Genomic DNA, 17,609 nt, shown 5'->3' on the forward strand with positions numbered 1-17,609 from the left:
AGTTAGTTTTCCCACGTTTATTGACACGCTTTATCAAGGTTTGTTCCACGTGGGTAGGTATTCAACGATATTATTATGAATGGGGGTACTTAGAAGTCTATATATGAGGCTCTTATCGCTATGTTCCACTAGAAACTCGATAAGCCAACCAATTTGATACCGTGAATCAGAATTGCAATCAATAGCGGTTCTTTAAAATACTCTGATCATGAGAAGTAGTGTCCAGCTGATTGTCTACAACGCAGAAGCTTGTTGTATTTTGAGGGCTCGCGGGCCTTTATGCGTGTGCGACCAACAAGGACTGGGTGTGTGCCACACGTCTACGTCGTACAAACAGTGCCTACTTAAGTAATCATAAGATGCCTGTAATTTGGTTATTACGGAGTGTCCGAGGTGTATAGAGAGTGGGATCTGGCATTAAAAGGGTGGAAGGTGCCAGTCATCGTCCCAGAATTATTCTGAAAAATACCCCTGGCCACGATCCACCCGTCCCCATCATTGAATGCAACTACCTCGGTGCTAATATTAATACTTCGCACTCTTCAAATTTCCTAGTTACCTAGATAATTACACTAAGGTATAAAATATTAATATATTCTATATATGTATTCCTGTTTGATGCAATATAATTCCTATCTAACCCTAGCCAAAGGACATTCATACACAATCTTCGCTCCAATATATATAACAGTCATGTCGACCCTAAAGACTGTCAAAGGCGTTAGAGTTAACTGCATCGGCGATATTGAGAAATGTTACAGACCGAAATACGAACCCGTCGAGATCCCCTTCAACGACCCAATATTCTCAAAAAACATCCGCTCTACCTCCGATATAACCGCCCGTCTCGGGATCCCCCTTTTCACCCGCCAATGTCCCCAAAACCCTATCTGGGCGGACTCAACAGGGTCATCTAGTGGATTGGGGTTCGCCTCAAACCAAGAAGCGGCATTCCTTCACCTCTCATGCAACCCAAACGAAGCGTTCGATCCTATCGCCGGTGGAACATTTGGATTTGGATGGGCTCCTCAGAAATGGCAATATACCCCCGGAAGCTTTGTTGCCGTCCGCCAGGATAAAAAGCCGTTGGATCCGGTGCACATGGAAGCTTTGTGTAGATATTGTATCGATCATGCTCAACCGCTTTTTGGACACAATTGTGGAGAATATGCGCCGGATGAACCGTTGAGTAAACAGGCTGTGTTGAGCATGATTTGTAGACCGACTTTTTCGATTTATTGGTATAAGAGGTTTACGCCGGAGCTCCACAAGAAGGGTAGTCGTAATTATGCATCCATTACGAGTTTGTATGAAGCTTGAGGGTATTGTGTCCTGTTTGGGCATGTCTTTCGGTTGATTGAATTTTATACAGTTATCATGTTTACAGGCCGATTGTTCAATGTTTCTGATCAAGGCTTCAAATGTTTTATCGGAGTTGGGTGATGCATGATGACAATATTTGAAGCTCGAACCAGGCACCGCGGAATGGCTGTTCTTAAATGCGAATTTTCGATATATAGATATATATATATATCGGGGAATTTGAATATACCAAATGCTTACCTCATTTTTCAAAACCGCTAAATGTTCCCTCGATAACGAGTGGGTTGTCAATGTCAATGTATAACAGAAAAATGGTCTGCTAAACGAGACCAGTCTGCAAGGGTCCCAGTTTGGTGTATTTTAGTCGAAAAGGAGTCGGACCAACACACCATCGTGTTACATTTTGAAGTCCCCTGTCACACAACGTTATTTTTGAATCCAACCTTTGTGAACGTGGCTCGAGCAATTCACCGCATTGCATTACAATTCCTTTGCCCCTCTTTCGGCGCCTGTCGTCACATTTCACAACCACAGTTTCCGTCAATCAAGGTTGTAGAAACCTTGTCCATGAATTAACTACTGACAAATACATAGCACTTAAAACCTTGTGTTGTTACTCCACTACGAGGCTTTTAGGTCCTTTTGGTTGCTAAATATGACCTATTGGTCCTTGGCATCTTCCTGACTCTGTGGGGCTCGACATTTAGTTGGGAGCCGGACTGGTGACTTGATTGGGTAGTCATGGCCTTGGATGAGGCTCATTTATTCCAAGGCAGTAACCTTCGGATATGCGTCGGGTAATCTTGTCGGTTCCCTGGAAAACTTTTTGATAATGGATAAATTCGAAACACGAGGTTCTGGTGTTCATTTTCAGGGCTGAAGGATTTTTCGAACGGCCGGGTGTCCACATGCAGATATTGAGCCGCATGGTGCTGATTCGGTTGCATATCAGCCCATCTTTTTTTGTTGTCAAAATCTTTAGGTTTTTTGTAGGGTCATCGTTTCACCCTTTTTTCTAATTTCTGTCTGTGATAAGATTAACGTAGGGCTGTCGTGTAGGTTCGATTATAGGGGTCGTATTACACGGAAGGGATCATGGGTAAGCATATTTGCGAAAGCGTATGTACGGTGTGGAGGACCCGCTTCATTTTTGTGCAATTGTAAGCTTGATTGTATATAGGCGATCCTGATAATAGGCATCGTACGAAGGGTGCCCCACGAGCCTGGGTCGGCCAAGTCCATGGATTACCAGATCCTGGCTGCACCAGGCTCCACGGCCCACGGCGAACATCTGGGCGTGACAGCAGATGCTAGGAATACCGCCCTTCCTGTTTGATTGCGTTTCTTGGTATTCCTATAATTGTCAGCCCCATTCCCCTCTTTGGTTCTATTGTTCTTCTGTGCGTTCTTTAATTCTTCTTCCGGTTGCTCTTGCAGGATATATTCTTTAGTAAGGCGTTGACTATATCTTGACTATATCGTGCGTTTGGGTATCAGTCTTTCTTGACTTTTAAAAAAATTAAATTTTAAAGGGAAGGCCGAATTTGTTCAACGATCTTTTGTGCCCTGCTCTGAAGGTTTTAGATTCGCCAACGGACATTCCAGAATAGTACACAGCACCGACCCCTGAGAAACAGCCACCCGCAAGCCTAACTGTGGTTGCGAATTCCGACGGAACATACCCCAAGCTTTTTCCCAGACGTTCGAACCTGCTGAATACGGCCAGTACATAACGATCCTTCGCACTGCACGAAAATACCTTGCAACTTCGAATCGTGGTTTGAACTCGGGGAGTAAATAGTTTGGTATTCTGATATTTTTTTTGGATTTTCTTGCCCAACATGGTTGGGTTGTCGTTGTCCCGAAGCGGCACGATACTGCTGGCATTGGCGAGTACTCTTTCGACAGGCGTTGAAGCGGTTTCGATATACGACCGGGCGACAGATTATATAAGTGAGAGTGTTAAGTTGGTTAAAAGAGCAGCGACGGATCCGGTGCTATTTAAATATAGTGTATGTTCATTCTCCAAGTTGTTTAATCCCACAAGCATTTTTATTCGCATGAGCTTGTTGGGGTTTACCGAGTGTAAGGCTGCTAACAATAGTATTGTTTAGGTGCTGCGATATGCATTTTTCGTTAACCTCGAAATCGGGTCGCGGGAGGACTCCGTCAATGTCCGATTAACAGACCAACCTTGGTTTTGGGTCGGGTCTAAGAAGCCAGCGAATTGTAGTAGGGAGGAGAGCAGAGCCAATTATCTCCAGTGCGTCTATGTAGACTGGTCTGGCCTTTGTAAGAATCCCTTCAGTCTAGTTCGTCCATACTGGCGGAAAACAAAGACTAACAGGACATTTACCTATATTATAGACAGCCCCAACCGATCCTCGACGTTTAGGAATGTATCTGATGCAGTCCTAAGTTTAACGCAATCAGATAGTTCGAGGTTTACAAGAGGTTATTACGGTACCGATACCGTTAAATTCGGAGATTCGACACTGGATAATGTTTATATCGGTGTCGCGAATAATTTTACGCAAGCGCCCGAGATGGGAATCGGTGTCTATGATAATGATAGACAAACATTTCCGAGTTTTATGGAATCTCTGCTTCAAGGAAGAGAGATCAAGTCTTTGACACATGGACTTTATTTTAATTGGTTTGGTAAGTCGATGCGTGAGAATCCTTCGTAGCATGATGCTAATATTTTGAGTTCAGAACGTAATGAGAGTTACCTCACCTTTGGGTCCGTTGATACCGCTAAATACGACGGAAACCTCGTGACCTTTAACGCCTCCACCAACGGCGAAATCACCGTTGTTAGACTTGTGGGCGCCTCTTTCGGATCGCCCGGAGAAATGGAAGAACTCAACCCAGTCCGAAACCTTCGTGCCAATGTCGAATTCAGCACAAGCCGAATGTCACTTCCCGACGATGTTATCCCTACAATAGTCGACCGGACGGGGGCCGTGTACGACGATAACTGGGGCGGATACCTCGTTGACTGCACAATGCGAAATTCCGATCTGAGCTTTGAATTCAGGTTTGAAGACGTCAACATTACCGTCAATGCCAACCATTTTATTCTACCGGCATACGGTGTTTTGGGATATAGATATCAGTTAGCAGGAGAGGATGCGTGTTCTTTACAGGTGAATCCTATGAGCAAATACAGTATTGCAACGAATTTGGGTTATGAAGCTGTACTCGGGACACCATTTGCAAGACATACCTATTTGGTTCACGATTATACCAATCGACAACTTAGCTTTGCGCCAGCTAAGTTTAACGTTACGGAGACCAATATCGTCGAGTTGGATTCTAGGGGCGTAGCGCCATTATTCAGCGAGCTGCCGGAGCCAACACCAACAGCGCCACCAATTAACACCGACCCACCAAGTCCCTCCCCAAGTGGAGATTCCGGAGGAAGCAAAACCAACGTTGGCGCTATCGCAGGTGGTGCAGTTGGTGGTGTAGCAGCGATAGCTGGACTCGCGATCCTGGCGTTCTTCATGATGAAACGGAGACGACAGCCTGTTTCTGACGAAACCCTTCCTGCCCCTCCACCGCCTATGATGCATAACTCCATGCCTGCTTCGCCGCAGGGTGGTCAGGCCGGGTATAGCCATGTACCATACTATGATGTCACCAAGGGACATGAGGGTGCCAGACCTGTTAGCGAGCTCGCTGGTGGGGATTATAATTGGAATAATCCTGGGGCTCAAGTACCAGTTGCTCAAGGAAACACACATCCGCAATTTGGAGCGCCGTACCAAGGGAATACAGGGTATGTTAATGAGGCACCTGGCAGTCAGACATTTGCGCATGAGATGCCGGCACAATATAGGTAGTTTGCTAAGGGGGTGTGCATGTGGAGGGGTCTGCTAATATAATGTTGGCTGCAACTGTATTATGATAATGAATTATCCTGGCCTTTTTCTTTTCTTCTTTTAATACCTTTACCTTTATTTTTTGTGTATATTCATTATTTGTCATTTGTCCTTTACTAAAATCGAGATACCATTACCATTCCTGAGATTAAAACAATCAATCAAACGATGTAGCGAAGCGGCTAAGTAGATATTTAGATTACCGATCTGCGGATGCATCGATGTATGTACTGTACTGTACGTGTACTCGAAAATCAGTAGCCCGAAACCCTGCGAAATAAACTTTTGTAGCCCTATTACTTCTTAAATCTGTAAATATTCTTATCCAGATTGCCAGATTATAAGAGTACATGAAGTGGAACCCGAATAAAATTTAGAAGTAGGCTGTAATATAATATTGTTTGTTATGAGTGTATATACTATAACAAGCTTTTAAGCTGGATGCGGCTCTGCCGGAGATTTCGATGTTTGCCTTGTGGGGTTGTTGCTTTTTTTGTGTTGCGCCTTCCAAAAAAGATTTTAAATTTGCCCCAAAATTTAAGAACAGCCCTTTCCGCCTTTTGCCCGTCAACGCACCACCATCATCATTACTCATCACCAACCACGTCCACCACCAACCTCGACTTCAACAAGAACGACGAAACTCTAACAGCTCTTCGATATAGGATCGAAGGAAGAGGCATCAAGGCCATCTGGAAGGCGGATTTAAAGGCTATTGGAGGGCCGCAAAGAGGGTTTGAAGCCTCCCTTTACCCACAATCATAGGGGAAAGACCAGAAGAACAGAATCCTTACCTTTCCGGCAGTTCGTCACACGATATTCCAGCAATCACTTAACTTCTCTTCGAGAAACCCCACCGACTATCACATCCTATTTCATTGGTAAAACTGATCAAAACGAACATTTTAAAAAACAAAATGTCTGCTCTTGATATCGAAGCCCTCGTGGAAGAACCCTTCCGCGCAGAGGCAGCTGAGTCTAAGAGCCGGGCCGACCGAGCATCTAATCATGATGACGATGATAGCAGACGTAGCGACGCTGGGAGCACCAGGTCCAAGAATAGAAGACGTCGTAGCAGGAGCCGAGAAAGTGATAGGTACGGATTAATTCCCTCTGAACCCCACATACTAGGTTGAAAGCTTTTATTGACGCCTCCCTACCTTCGTTAGACACCGCTCAAGACGCCATGACGATGATAGATACTCTGATAGGTATTCCTCCGGCCGTGATCGTGATAGGGACCGCGAGCGTGACCGAGACGGCGGACGTGACCGCGAATACCGAGATAGAGACCGCGATCGAGAATACCGCGATCGAGACCGTGATCGAGACCGAGAGCGCGAGCGTGAGGAACGATACAACTCTCGACGACGAGAACGTGACGATTTCGACGAGTTCCGCACCCGCCGTCGTTCCAGATCTCCTCGCAATAGATCTAAATCTGGGTCACCAAAACTTACGGAAGACGAACGGGATAGGCGTACAGTTTTCGTTCAGCAACTGGCTGCTAGACTTCGCACCAAGGAGTTGATTGCGTTCTTCGAGAAAGTTGGTGGTGTCAAGGAGGCCCAGATCGTTAAAGATCGCGTCAGCGGAAGATCTAAAGGGTATGTACAACTTATCGGTATATTTTTAAGCTTGACTGCTAACAAGATGTTTCGCAGAGTTGGATACGTTGAATTCAAGGAGGCAGAGTCAGTCCCTAAAGCTATCGCGCTTACAGGTCAACGATTGTTGGGTATCCCCATCATCGTTCAACTTACAGAGGCAGAGAAGAACCGACAGGCTCGTGCCGAAGGTGGTCAACATAACAGAGACGAAGACCACCGCCGAACTATTCCTTTCCATAGGTTGTACGTCGGAAACATCCACTTCAGTATCACGGAAAACGAGCTTCAACAGGTTTTTGCGCCTTTCGGAGATTTAGAGTTTGTTCAATTGCAGAAGGAAGAATCTGGTAGGAGCAGAGGTTATGGATTCGTTCAGTATGTGCCCTTGATATCCGTTCCATGACTCGCAAGGTGTGCTAATACAGATGATAGATACCGCGACCCAAATAACGCTAAGGAGGCTTTGGAAAGGATGAATGGGTTTGATCTCGGAGGTCGCCTTATCCGTGTCGGACTTGGGAATGACAAATTCACCCCTGAATCTACTGCACAGATGCTTCAACGTTTCAGTAACGGGCAGCAAGCCTATGAAGGCCGCCAACGTCACAATCAGATCCAGAATATCAACACGAGTGGAGCCGCGAGCGCCCTCGATGACGCTGACGTTGCTGGTGTCAACTTCAACAATTTTAGCCGCGATGCCTTGATGAGGAAGCTTGCCCGTGTCGAAGAGCCTGTTCATGAACAAAACGGTGAAACGAACGGGGAACAGAAACAGCGACGACAGATCGCCCCACCCCCAAAGCCACCAGTTGCTACCAACTCGACAGTTGCAAGCAGATGCGTTGTTGTTAAGAATATGTTTGACCCTACACAGTATGCATGCACCCTCCTTCACCCCGTCTAATAAGGTCCAACACTAACAAGAATTTTTGCTATTTTTAGAGAAGAAGGCGATGCCTGGGTTAAGGATTTAGAAGATGACGTTAAAGCAGAATGTGAAGCTAAATACGGTCACGTAGTGCACATCTCCGTCGACCCAAACTCCGGCGGCGACGTTTACATAAAATTCGAGAAGATTGTCGGTGGCGAGAACGCTATCAAAGGTCTCAACGGCAGATTCTTCGGAGGACGTCAGATATCTGCCCTTCCGGTTGTAGATGCCGTTTACAGCAGTTTGTTCTCACGCGTCAAAGCGATGTGAGTTCTTTAGCGGAGGATCGTTGGTATGACGAAGACATTACTTCTTTATCGGATCAAGGAAGATCGAAGCACTCACATTGGAGCAGAGGAACTCCCGTCTACTCTCGAAGTTTGATGGCTCTGAATGCCACCGTCTATTCACCAATTTATACCATCGTATGCACCTTTCACCCTTCAGTATCGCAGGAAAGAAAAACTGCAATATTCTTTTCTAGGAATCGCCGACCAATTATCCTTCCCCTCTACCAACGAAAAGGTCTTTTGACCAAAGAAATTTAATACACGACAGTTTCTCTCGGGGACGAGGTTTGATCAATACACTCCCAGCATCATAACCAAACTCTGAATTCACGAATCGAAGGCATTTATCAGCCTTAGCCTCACAACATCTGTCTTATAGGTCCCTCACGAATTAAAATTTTATCGACTGTAATTATCGTGCCGGTTCTGAGTTTTTCTGAGTTACCTTTGCTTTTACAGGTTTCCTGCATTCTCGTTTTTCGTTTTTCTTCTTCGTTTTTTCTCATTTTTTTTTGTTTTACACTTACCTTACATACTTCTATCATGTCTAGGGGAACGACGCAAACGGATGATGGCGTCCCTTAATTCGCCATCAGTTCGTCGGTTAGTGTCTTTCGTTCGGTTTGACGTGATTTCGAAGTGATAGATTCATGCTAGTTTTGATATGAACGAATCCAATGATGTTTGATAATAGCAGTAATAACAGAACTAGAAAGTAATTTTTCCCCAAGTTTCTTCGAAGTGCTCATCTACAAGTGTCTCCGCCATAGTTTCCTATTGCAACGCAGTTAAGCTGTGGTATTTTATTGTCTTTTGCAATGCCGGCATCTGCCTGTGTAACCTACCCATAACTCTGACCTCAAAAAACATCCTCGATTAAACTCTCTCAAATAATAACCATTTACAAGTATCATAACCTCAAAGTTGGTCAAAGTTGTCCAGTAAATTACGACCCTCGTGTGGGGAAAATTTCGAAAACAATACATGAGTAAAATGCGCTATCTCGGTCGATTCGTCATTTCGCTAGTCCTTCCAGCATTTGTAGATGCATATTCCTACGCTTTCCTACGCGAAAATGGCAACATTACGGATCCGAGGACCGTCCGTGTCGAATATAACAGCACAGAGCCTAGTTCCTGTCGGGTGATCAATTACTCTTTGGATACCGGATTGGTAACTGGGATGAAATTATGGACAAACACAGATCTTGGAAGAGGACCCTGGGCTTTTTTATTCTACGCCGACTCGCAACATTGTGACCATCATGCGAATATACCGGTGTTGGTGGTTTATTGTAATAAACCGGTCAAGAATCCGTTTACCCTCCAGCTAGCGGACTTTGAACCGTTAACAGCGTTGATGAAAGGTCCGACGGCTATGATATGGAAATTAAGGTCATGGGAGGAGATAAAACCCGGAACAAGGAAATGGAGGTTATTCATCGAGGATTTGAATTTAGTACCGGGGCAGATGGCGTTCGATAGTACTGGTCGTTGGGGGGATGATTTATTACCCGTTGATCCCGAAATAGCGCGGGTGAAGATGTGGGCTACCCCTACCGATCGATTTGATAGACCGCAGACGGTGTTCAAGGATTTGAAGGCGATGGAGGAGATCCTTGGAGAAGAATTTGGGTTTGATAGGTATAGTAGGGGAATAGATGAAGCGCCGTTTTTGACGAATCAACCGACTACGGAGAAGTGGGCGAGGATGTTTGCGTTTGGGGATATTAATCCTAGAGAACTTGTGGGGCCGGATCCGAGGGCTGTGGTTGGACAACCGACGACGGAGAAGTGGGCGGGGATATTTGAGATTGGGGATGTGTCGGTCCCTGCGGTTGAGGGGTTTGAAGGTCCAGGGTGGGGGGATGATATGGAGTTGGAAGAGAGTGAGGATGGGTGGAGCATGGGGACGGTACCTAGGAATATGATTGATCAGAAGCTTGAAGGTGGGGGGTTGGATGGGAGCATTAGACCGGAGCATGGCTCGGAAGATGAAGTTCCTGTGGAGATAAAGATTGAAAATGATGAAGTGGATTGGTTTAGTGATAATCAAGAGGGCTCGGAGGGACGTAATACACCGCCGTCGAATCTGAACATTCCTGGACCAGGAGGTATTAATCCCACCATCGAAATTGAGAGAAAGAATGAAGAACCGGTAGATGCAAAGGAAGAGCCACTCAGCATAATGGCAGAGCGAGCACGAAGCGCGATATCAGAACCAGTGGAGAAGATAGAAACGACATCAGAACCGATTGAAGTGGTTGAGGGAAATCAATACCTTCTTCCAGTCGAAGAAGTTGCAAACGAAGTTGATTCGGAAAAACAAGATTTCCCTCAAAGCGGAATCGAAGAGGAATCCCCCAATTCCGCCGACATGGATTATCAAAGTATCATCAGTGAACTTATTGGTTCCAAACCAAGTCGACCTTTACGCGAGTTCACGTCAATACCGCTACAAGCCGTCCCTGGTCTGGGGAAAGCTAATCAAGGGTTTGCAATTGGTTTATCAGACCACCTTCAACGACAATATGCAATCGCAGACCAAGGCATTAGGGAACTAGGACGCAGCGGATGGGACTGGAACAATAAGCGTCAAATGGGAAGAATAATAAACGAACTAACATCGTCACCAGAGTCGAGGAAATCGACGGCAAGGAAAAGACTAAAGAAACTACCGAGATGGAAGAAGACGCAATCATCTTTAGGAGAAAGATTGATGTATCAGATTGCTGCAGCTGATGATGGGGAGGAGCAGGAATCTCTTTTTGAAGATGAATCGCCTAGGACGGCTCGGAGAGGGAAAACTCTGAAGAAATCGCAGCAAGAGATTGTAGATCTGCTTGTGCCTCCATCTAAAGGGAATGTAAAGAAGACTAAGACCCAATAAGTACCTATATTCTATAGTTGGGATACTTGATTCACGTGTAAGAATTCAACAGGATACGTTAGCGTTATACATGCATCGATGTAACATGATGATTGAAAATTCTAAAATATTAGCAAATTTGAATACTACTTTTAGCTTGCTTCAGGTGAGGGTCTAATATCAATCTTTCGTGATTCGGTGACCTAGAATTGAGCCTCATTAGTGAACCTTACTACACCGGTTTAAGGTCTTCAGGTCGAACGAGCTCTAACTCTCTCAAACACCACTATGCGTGCACTATCAAGATATAGCTTGCGTTTGAAGCTGAATGGTTAGTGGTCAAAGTATTTCCTTAGTCGGATCTATAGACCTATAACCAAACTCAGGCTCGATATTGAATTATAGCGATTGAGATACATGCCTTGATCCACACGACACTAGATCTTAGTATTTGATGAATATGTTTCGGACATATCTCCTTTCGATTCTCCTCTTTTGTATCTCAATACACCCCCTTTCCGCCTACCTAATAAACTTCCAACGTCACAGAGACCCCCAAACACTGGGAGACATCGATCGAAAATACTTTTCCAAAGAGGCAACCGATCAATCATGCACTCTCATACCTGGTAACCAAACCCAGGAACTATCAACAATCCGTATCCGAGGCGACCCCACCGTTGGTAGCCCTCCACACGCATTGGCATTTTTCACAGGTACCGAATGCAACGATACCACCGTTTCGGTAATAACCCGTTTCTTCCAAATCTCCGATAGAGTAGAACAATCTATTTCGCCGTTCGCCGTTCGTGGGAGCCTTACGGAGGGACCTGAGTGGGATAGAAATTTGATAGCACCAACGTTGTACAACTATTATGAGAGCGTTGGGTATACGAGTACACTTTGGGGTGCAATTGTTGACTTAGAGTTGGAACCGGGAGATATGGCGTTCAAATATGCATCCCTAGATGGATCTGTGAATGGATGGCGAGTTGCAACAGCTGTTATTGCTATGGAAGAGGAACCGGATGTAGTTGGAGTGGACTCAATGCTACCTCCAGCTTATTTTGCACGAAAACTTAGTATTAGTCTACCTGAGATGGCAGAAGATGAAAGAAAACTTATACCAGCTCACTTTCAGAAGATAGCAGAGGAGCGTCCTGCTGAAGAAAAGGTTCTCATAGTCGAGAATCCTGCACTGATAGATCCTGAATCTGCATGGAGATATCGTCTGGTTCATGATCATGAAAGGAAGATCAAGATTGGAAAACTTGCTAGAGCAGCGAATAATTATGGACCGGCTCCTATCAGGAAGAATAATCCGAGTATGATTGAGCTCAATCCTTTAGTGAATCTGGTGGGGCAATCGAATTTGGAGGACATCGAGCGGAAGAGGGAGTTAACGGTGGAAGAGTATCTTAATGATAGAGATTGGGATCTCTACCTACCTGAGTCGAAATTAAAAGTTTAAGCTTAAGGGGTATGTGTACTCGGGTATATACGACTCGCCTTATGAGGGGTTAGGGGATGGGGTATAGATATCTAGATATAGCGATAGATATCTGTTGGTTTTTCACAGTGGAATAAATCTCAAATGTATGCGTAGTACTAGTGATGTACATGGGAAAACTTTTCCTGAATTATCAATATGGTCTAAATACTAATATATATACGTCTATCTATATTCAAGTTATATACTAAACCGGCCAAGAACACCCTAAGATCCACCTCCAAAGTCAAGTTTGAAGAGGTGACAAAGAATAATAAAAATTACAAAATCATATATATGCATAACTGTAAGTGTGGAGAGACCCGAAGAAAGTGTGGAGAATAGGAGCAAAAAGTTCCACTCCTTCTTGTCCGCAAGAAAATATCAAAAACCCATGTTCATGGCCTCCAACTTCCCCGTCTCGCCAATTAATCTTCTCCAAATAATTTGTTTAAACATTTCGGTCCAAACTTTGAGCCAAACACATCTCAAAGTACCTTCCCTTCTTCCTCAATAGCTCAGTGTGGGTACCTTCTTCCGCCACCCTTCCATTCGCAAATACGTAGATCACATCCGCCTTAACAACCGTGCTCAAACGATGTGCCACAGCAATTGTAATTCTTCCACTCTCCTGCTTAGCTTCATCAATGGCAGACTGTACCAACCGTTCGCTCTGAGTATCCAAAGCACTAGTCGCCTCATCCAACAACAATACCCTAGGATTTCTGATCAATGCTCTAGCAATCGCTATACGTTGCCTTTGCCCACCGCTGAACTGCGCACCATAAGCACCGCAGGGTGTCTCAAACCCTTCGGGAAGACCCATGACGAAGTCGTATGCGTTAGCCATTTTGCATGCCTTTTCGAGTTCCTCGCGGGTAGGTTCATGTTCTAGACCGAGTGAAATATTTTCTTTGACGGAACCTTGATAGAGGGTTGGTTCTTGTTGGACTAGAGATAAATGGCGTCGGTAGAGTTTTGGAGAATGTGATTTGATGTCTTGGCCGCCGAGACTGATTTGACCGTAGGTTGGGTCGTAGTAACGTTCGAGGAGAGAGATTACGGTGGTCTTACCGCAGCCGGAGGCACCGACGAAAGCGACGAACTGTGATGGTTTAATCTGAAGTTACGCTGTTAGTATATATAAAACGAATAGATTGTGAGGTCGGGAGATGCAAGCATACCTGAATATCGATACCCTTCAAAACACGGCTCTGTTGTCGTTGAGGGTATGCAAAGTCGACAGATTCCAAAGCAACATCATTATCGCCGTCTGGTCCGTTATCTTTATTCTCGTCGTTGACAGTAATAGTAGGTCTTAACGTTCGCGCCCAGAGGATGTAATTAGCACCCTCGGCCGCCTTTGTCAAACTAGTCGTATATCCGAAAAACTGGCCTGCTGCTTGACCGGCAAAGATGACACCGATGAAGATCATGAAGAATTGCTGGGTATTATATTCGCCGCTAACAAGAAGTTTGGCACCGTACCAAAAACCGAGAGCCATGACCAAAAAGTCGAGGGATTGGGAGACTGAGTAGAACAACATCCTAACCAAGATGCTGCGGAAAGAGTTGTTGACAACTTCACCCAATTTTAACTTGAAAGTCTTCAAGACTTCTTCTTCGAGAGTTAAGGAGGCTACAGTGCGGATAGCAGCGATGGATTCACTTGCAATACTAGCACTTTGAGCGAATCGATCACCGTTTTCTTCGTCGAGTTTGAGTTCAAGTCTGATACGGTAATATCCTGCCGCAATAAGAGGAATCATACCACCAGCGAGAACGACTAGAGCCAGTTTCCAACCAGAGGCGAGAGCCATGATCGAACTGCCGACGACATTACAAACAACCATCAACATGAGTGGGAGGTTCATAGACAGCAGTTCCATAAGCTGTTGTGGGAGAGCAGATAATTTCGCAGTTAATGCGCCGGAAGAGTTTTCCTCGTGGTCGAAGAAGGTCATATCCTGGTGTAACGCAATCTCCATAATTTCCTTACGGTACTTGTGGCTAATGGTCTGAGCCTCGAGATTAACAACCCAGCCGAGGGGTCCGTAGCAAGCAACTGAGCCAATGGCGACGATGAAGAACATTAACGCCCAGAAGTTTGCGCTGCGAGTCGCGTTTTGGTAGACTTCGCTGTCGGTGGGTGTAAAAACTTCGAAAACTCGGGAGAAGAGGATAGCTTGAGCGGGGTAGATAGCTGCACCGGCAGCGCAAAGGAAAAATACAAAGACCATTTTTCCATAGATTTCTTTTTGTTCGGCCAAAAGGATCCAGATACATTTGAAAATACCGTAGTGAAGAGTACCTTGTGTCATTGCCTTCTTCGCTGCGGCAGAAGCTTCGGCTTTGGATGCAACAGTCTTGGTACGGGAGAGCGCAAGATGGTCTTCATTTTCTTCGTCATCCTCCTGGTCTGAGTTCCAACCGGCGGATTTCTCGCCCTTGTCTCCGAGGTCTTGTGCGCGGACGAGAGCGGCATAGTGACGGTCAAGAGCGACGAGTTCATCGTGAGTTCCCTGTTCCACGATTTCTCCATTTGACATGACAGCGATATTTTGAGCTTTCTTGATTGTGGAGAGACGATGGGCGATGGTAATTGTTGTTCTGCCTTCAGATACACGGTTTAGAGCTTCCTGAACAATCTTTTCGGCCTTGGGGTCAAGAGCGCTGGTAGCCTCGTCGAGAAGAAGAATTTTGGGATTGGAAATGATGCTACGAGCGATAGCGACACGTTGTTTCTGGCCTCCACTTAGTTTTCCAGCACGTTCACCGACTTGCGTATCGTAACCATCGGGTAGTTGTGTGATGAAATCGTGGGCATTGCTGAGAGTACAAGCTTCCTGGACGAGTTTTCTCTTTTGCTCCTCCGGGAGAGCACGTTGTTCATCGAGGAAACCGCGGCAGACGTTCTCATAGACAGTTCCGGCGAATAAGACTGGCTCTTGTTGGACTAGACGAATTTGGGAGCGAAGCCATTTGACATTGTACTCCTTCAATTCTTTACCGTCAAGTTTAATAGATCCGGTTAAGGGTTCATACCACCGCTCCAAGAGACCGATGCATGTACTTTTTCCAGAACCACTGGCACCGACCAAGGCCGTTGTTTTGCCGGCTGGGAATTTGATTGTAAAGTCCTTGAGAACTTGGGCGGTAGGACGAGATGGGTATGCAAAATCAACGCCGGAAATTTCGATATCACCAATACACTCTTCAGGAGCATGGCCAGATTTGTCGAGGGGGTCGAGTTTAGAGGGGGTATCCAGGATGGTGAAAAGTTCAGATGCTGCTGCTGCTGCTGCAGAAACGGCAAGCAGTTGGGGTGCAATCACGGACATGGCAGATGCCGCTAACATCATTGCTAACTCGACACTACATTCCCAATTCATACGATGTTAGTCTGTTGTGTTATTGAATGCATCTAGCTAGGTTAATGGCGCTCGGGAAGGAGTCAATTATGACTTACGTGAAAACTATTCCGACATCCTGAATCTCACCACTCCGATACATCCTATGCCCCTGCCAGAATGCCAATGCCGTCCCGGAATATATGCAGAAATACTCAGTAGAGAACATAACGCTATATATAGGGCTCTTCTTGTCTCCAGTTCTATGTGCTGTCTCCAAGTACTCATTATACTTCGCAAGCATCTTATCATGAGCGAAAAAAGCGTGGACGGCCTTGATGGACGAGAAAGTCTCCTGTGCTAGTGCGGATGCCCGAGAGTACAATTTAATAATTGTAGCTTCATTAGAGGCATCCAAAGCGACACAAAACCCGGTGACGATAACAATAACCGGGATTATGGACATGGTGATCAACGCCAATTTCCATTGTGCAGCGAGAGCAACAATGAACGCGGATAAAAACATAGCAATGGACTGCACAACCAGGATAAGCTTTTCGGCGATACCAGAGTTGATCCTATTACCATTAGTTGTAACTTGAGTTGCCGTCGCTCCGCTGTCAGCCTTGTCGAAATGGGAGATTTCCATACGGAGTAGATGTTCGAGGAATGCTTGACGAATGTTTCTGACGGTACGAGTGGCAGCGATAGTGATGCATGTGACTGCAATGTATGTGGTTACAAGGCGACCGACGAAGAGATAGACGAAGTAGAGGACGAAAGTATTGACATCGCGAAGGAATTGGTCGCCTCCCTGAGTAGGATCCGCCGCGAAATTTGTGAACTTCGCTGTGAAACGGCCGAAAATAATGGTCATGAGAGGCATAGCAGCACCGCTAGCAATGCCCGTGAGAAGGGCAATAGCATACAGAATACGGTCGCCAGTAGAAGCATACTTGAATATTCTCTGGATCGTACAACAAAAAATTTATTAATATATAACCCGGATTCTCAATTCTTTTGATAAGATAATAAGTAAATCGGTTGTACGCACCCAGTAAGCACCAAAGCCGCCTTCTTCCTTCTCCTTCTCCTTCTTCTTCTTTTCCTCTTCAGCCTCATCAAGTATTGTTATGGAAGCTTCTCCACTACTACTTCCAGGGATTTCAGACTTGATACCCTCATCGATTAACTTCTCAGAGATAGGAATCGAAGGTTCGTTCATTGGAGCCGTCGTCGACATATTGGAAGTTATGGACCCAAAAGGGTCGTGTTATAAACTGAATCTTCTCTTGCTGTTCTTGTTTCTAAGCAGGATAGCGAAAATCTCGCAACTTTTTTATAGAAAACCGCGAACACCGGGCACCGGAGCAATAGAAGAAGTCACAGTATTTCTTCAGGAGGAAATTAGCAGGACACAGAATTAATTCTAAAGAAACCCCCCGATATTCTGGGAAGGATTCGGTCAAAGTTAGCCCGAGTTTGTGTTGGCATGTTGGAGGCTTAGCTAACCACTTACATAATCCTGCGGTGACTGGTTGGACAAGCCCGATGAGCTTTCAGGGATTAGGATAGCGTGAAAGCCAAAAGTGATGTCGAAGAACTGAATTCCAAACACGTTCAGAGGTATCTTATAACGTAATAAAAGATCGATCGACTACAAAAATTGCCTGGAGAGTGAATTAAAATTTAAAAGTATTAAAGCAAGTAGAATATTCGAATTAAAAAAGTGGTTTTATTTTCCTCCTACAAAATATCAAGCAATGAAGAAAAAGATAGAAGAGGATCGAGTATTTTTAAAAACAATCAGATCGAGAATCCCCATTCTCTCCTGACCAACCGGACGCCGTTTAATTCT

General features: G+C 45.2%; 6 protein-coding genes across 6 annotated transcripts; 5 read left to right on the top strand and 1 right to left on the bottom strand.

Moving 5' to 3' along the window:
- Positions 1 to 693: 693 nt before the first annotated feature.
- AOL_s00097g359 (uncharacterized protein) lies at positions 694 to 1,320 on the top strand (the record flags this gene model as incomplete). Its single annotated transcript, XM_011126192.1, has 1 exon — positions 694 to 1,320. The coding sequence occupies one exon, from the start codon at positions 694 to 696 to the stop codon at positions 1,318 to 1,320; it is 627 nt and encodes a 208-aa protein (XP_011124494.1).
- A 1,844-nt stretch (positions 1,321 to 3,164) lies between these two features.
- Positions 3,165 to 5,171, top strand: AOL_s00097g360 (uncharacterized protein; the record flags this gene model as incomplete). The annotated part of the gene is made up of 4 exons (XM_011126193.1): positions 3,165 to 3,335; positions 3,438 to 3,615; positions 3,691 to 3,984; positions 4,039 to 5,171. 4 exons carry the CDS (start codon positions 3,165 to 3,167, stop codon positions 5,169 to 5,171), a joined length of 1,776 nt encoding a protein of 591 aa, XP_011124495.1.
- Positions 5,172 to 6,127: 956 nt separating this feature from the next.
- Positions 6,128 to 8,024, top strand: AOL_s00097g361 (uncharacterized protein; the record flags this gene model as incomplete). Its single annotated transcript, XM_011126194.1, has 5 exons — positions 6,128 to 6,306; positions 6,380 to 6,817; positions 6,875 to 7,195; positions 7,253 to 7,696; positions 7,766 to 8,024. 5 exons carry the CDS (start codon positions 6,128 to 6,130, stop codon positions 8,022 to 8,024), a joined length of 1,641 nt encoding a protein of 546 aa, XP_011124496.1.
- A 1,013-nt stretch (positions 8,025 to 9,037) lies between these two features.
- Positions 9,038 to 10,933, top strand: AOL_s00097g362 (uncharacterized protein; the record flags this gene model as incomplete). Its single annotated transcript, XM_011126195.1, has 1 exon — positions 9,038 to 10,933. One exon carries the CDS (start codon positions 9,038 to 9,040, stop codon positions 10,931 to 10,933), a length of 1,896 nt encoding a protein of 631 aa, XP_011124497.1.
- Positions 10,934 to 11,372: 439 nt separating this feature from the next.
- AOL_s00097g363 (uncharacterized protein) lies at positions 11,373 to 12,383 on the top strand (the record flags this gene model as incomplete). The annotated part of the gene is made up of 1 exon (XM_011126196.1): positions 11,373 to 12,383. One exon carries the CDS (start codon positions 11,373 to 11,375, stop codon positions 12,381 to 12,383), a length of 1,011 nt encoding a protein of 336 aa, XP_011124498.1.
- A 469-nt stretch (positions 12,384 to 12,852) lies between these two features.
- On the bottom strand, positions 12,853 to 16,994 carry AOL_s00097g364 (uncharacterized protein; the record flags this gene model as incomplete). Its single annotated transcript, XM_011126197.1, has 4 exons — positions 12,853 to 13,521; positions 13,586 to 15,776; positions 15,871 to 16,718; positions 16,806 to 16,994. The coding sequence occupies 4 exons, from the start codon at positions 16,992 to 16,994 to the stop codon at positions 12,853 to 12,855; spliced, it is 3,897 nt and encodes a 1,298-aa protein (XP_011124499.1).
- Between the last annotated feature and the right edge of the window lie 615 nt (positions 16,995 to 17,609).

Source organism: Orbilia oligospora (genome assembly GCF_000225545.1).
Source record: "Orbilia oligospora ATCC 24927 unplaced genomic scaffold scaffold00097, whole genome shotgun sequence".
Lineage (NCBI taxonomy): Eukaryota > Fungi > Ascomycota > Orbiliomycetes > Orbiliales > Orbiliaceae > Orbilia > Orbilia oligospora.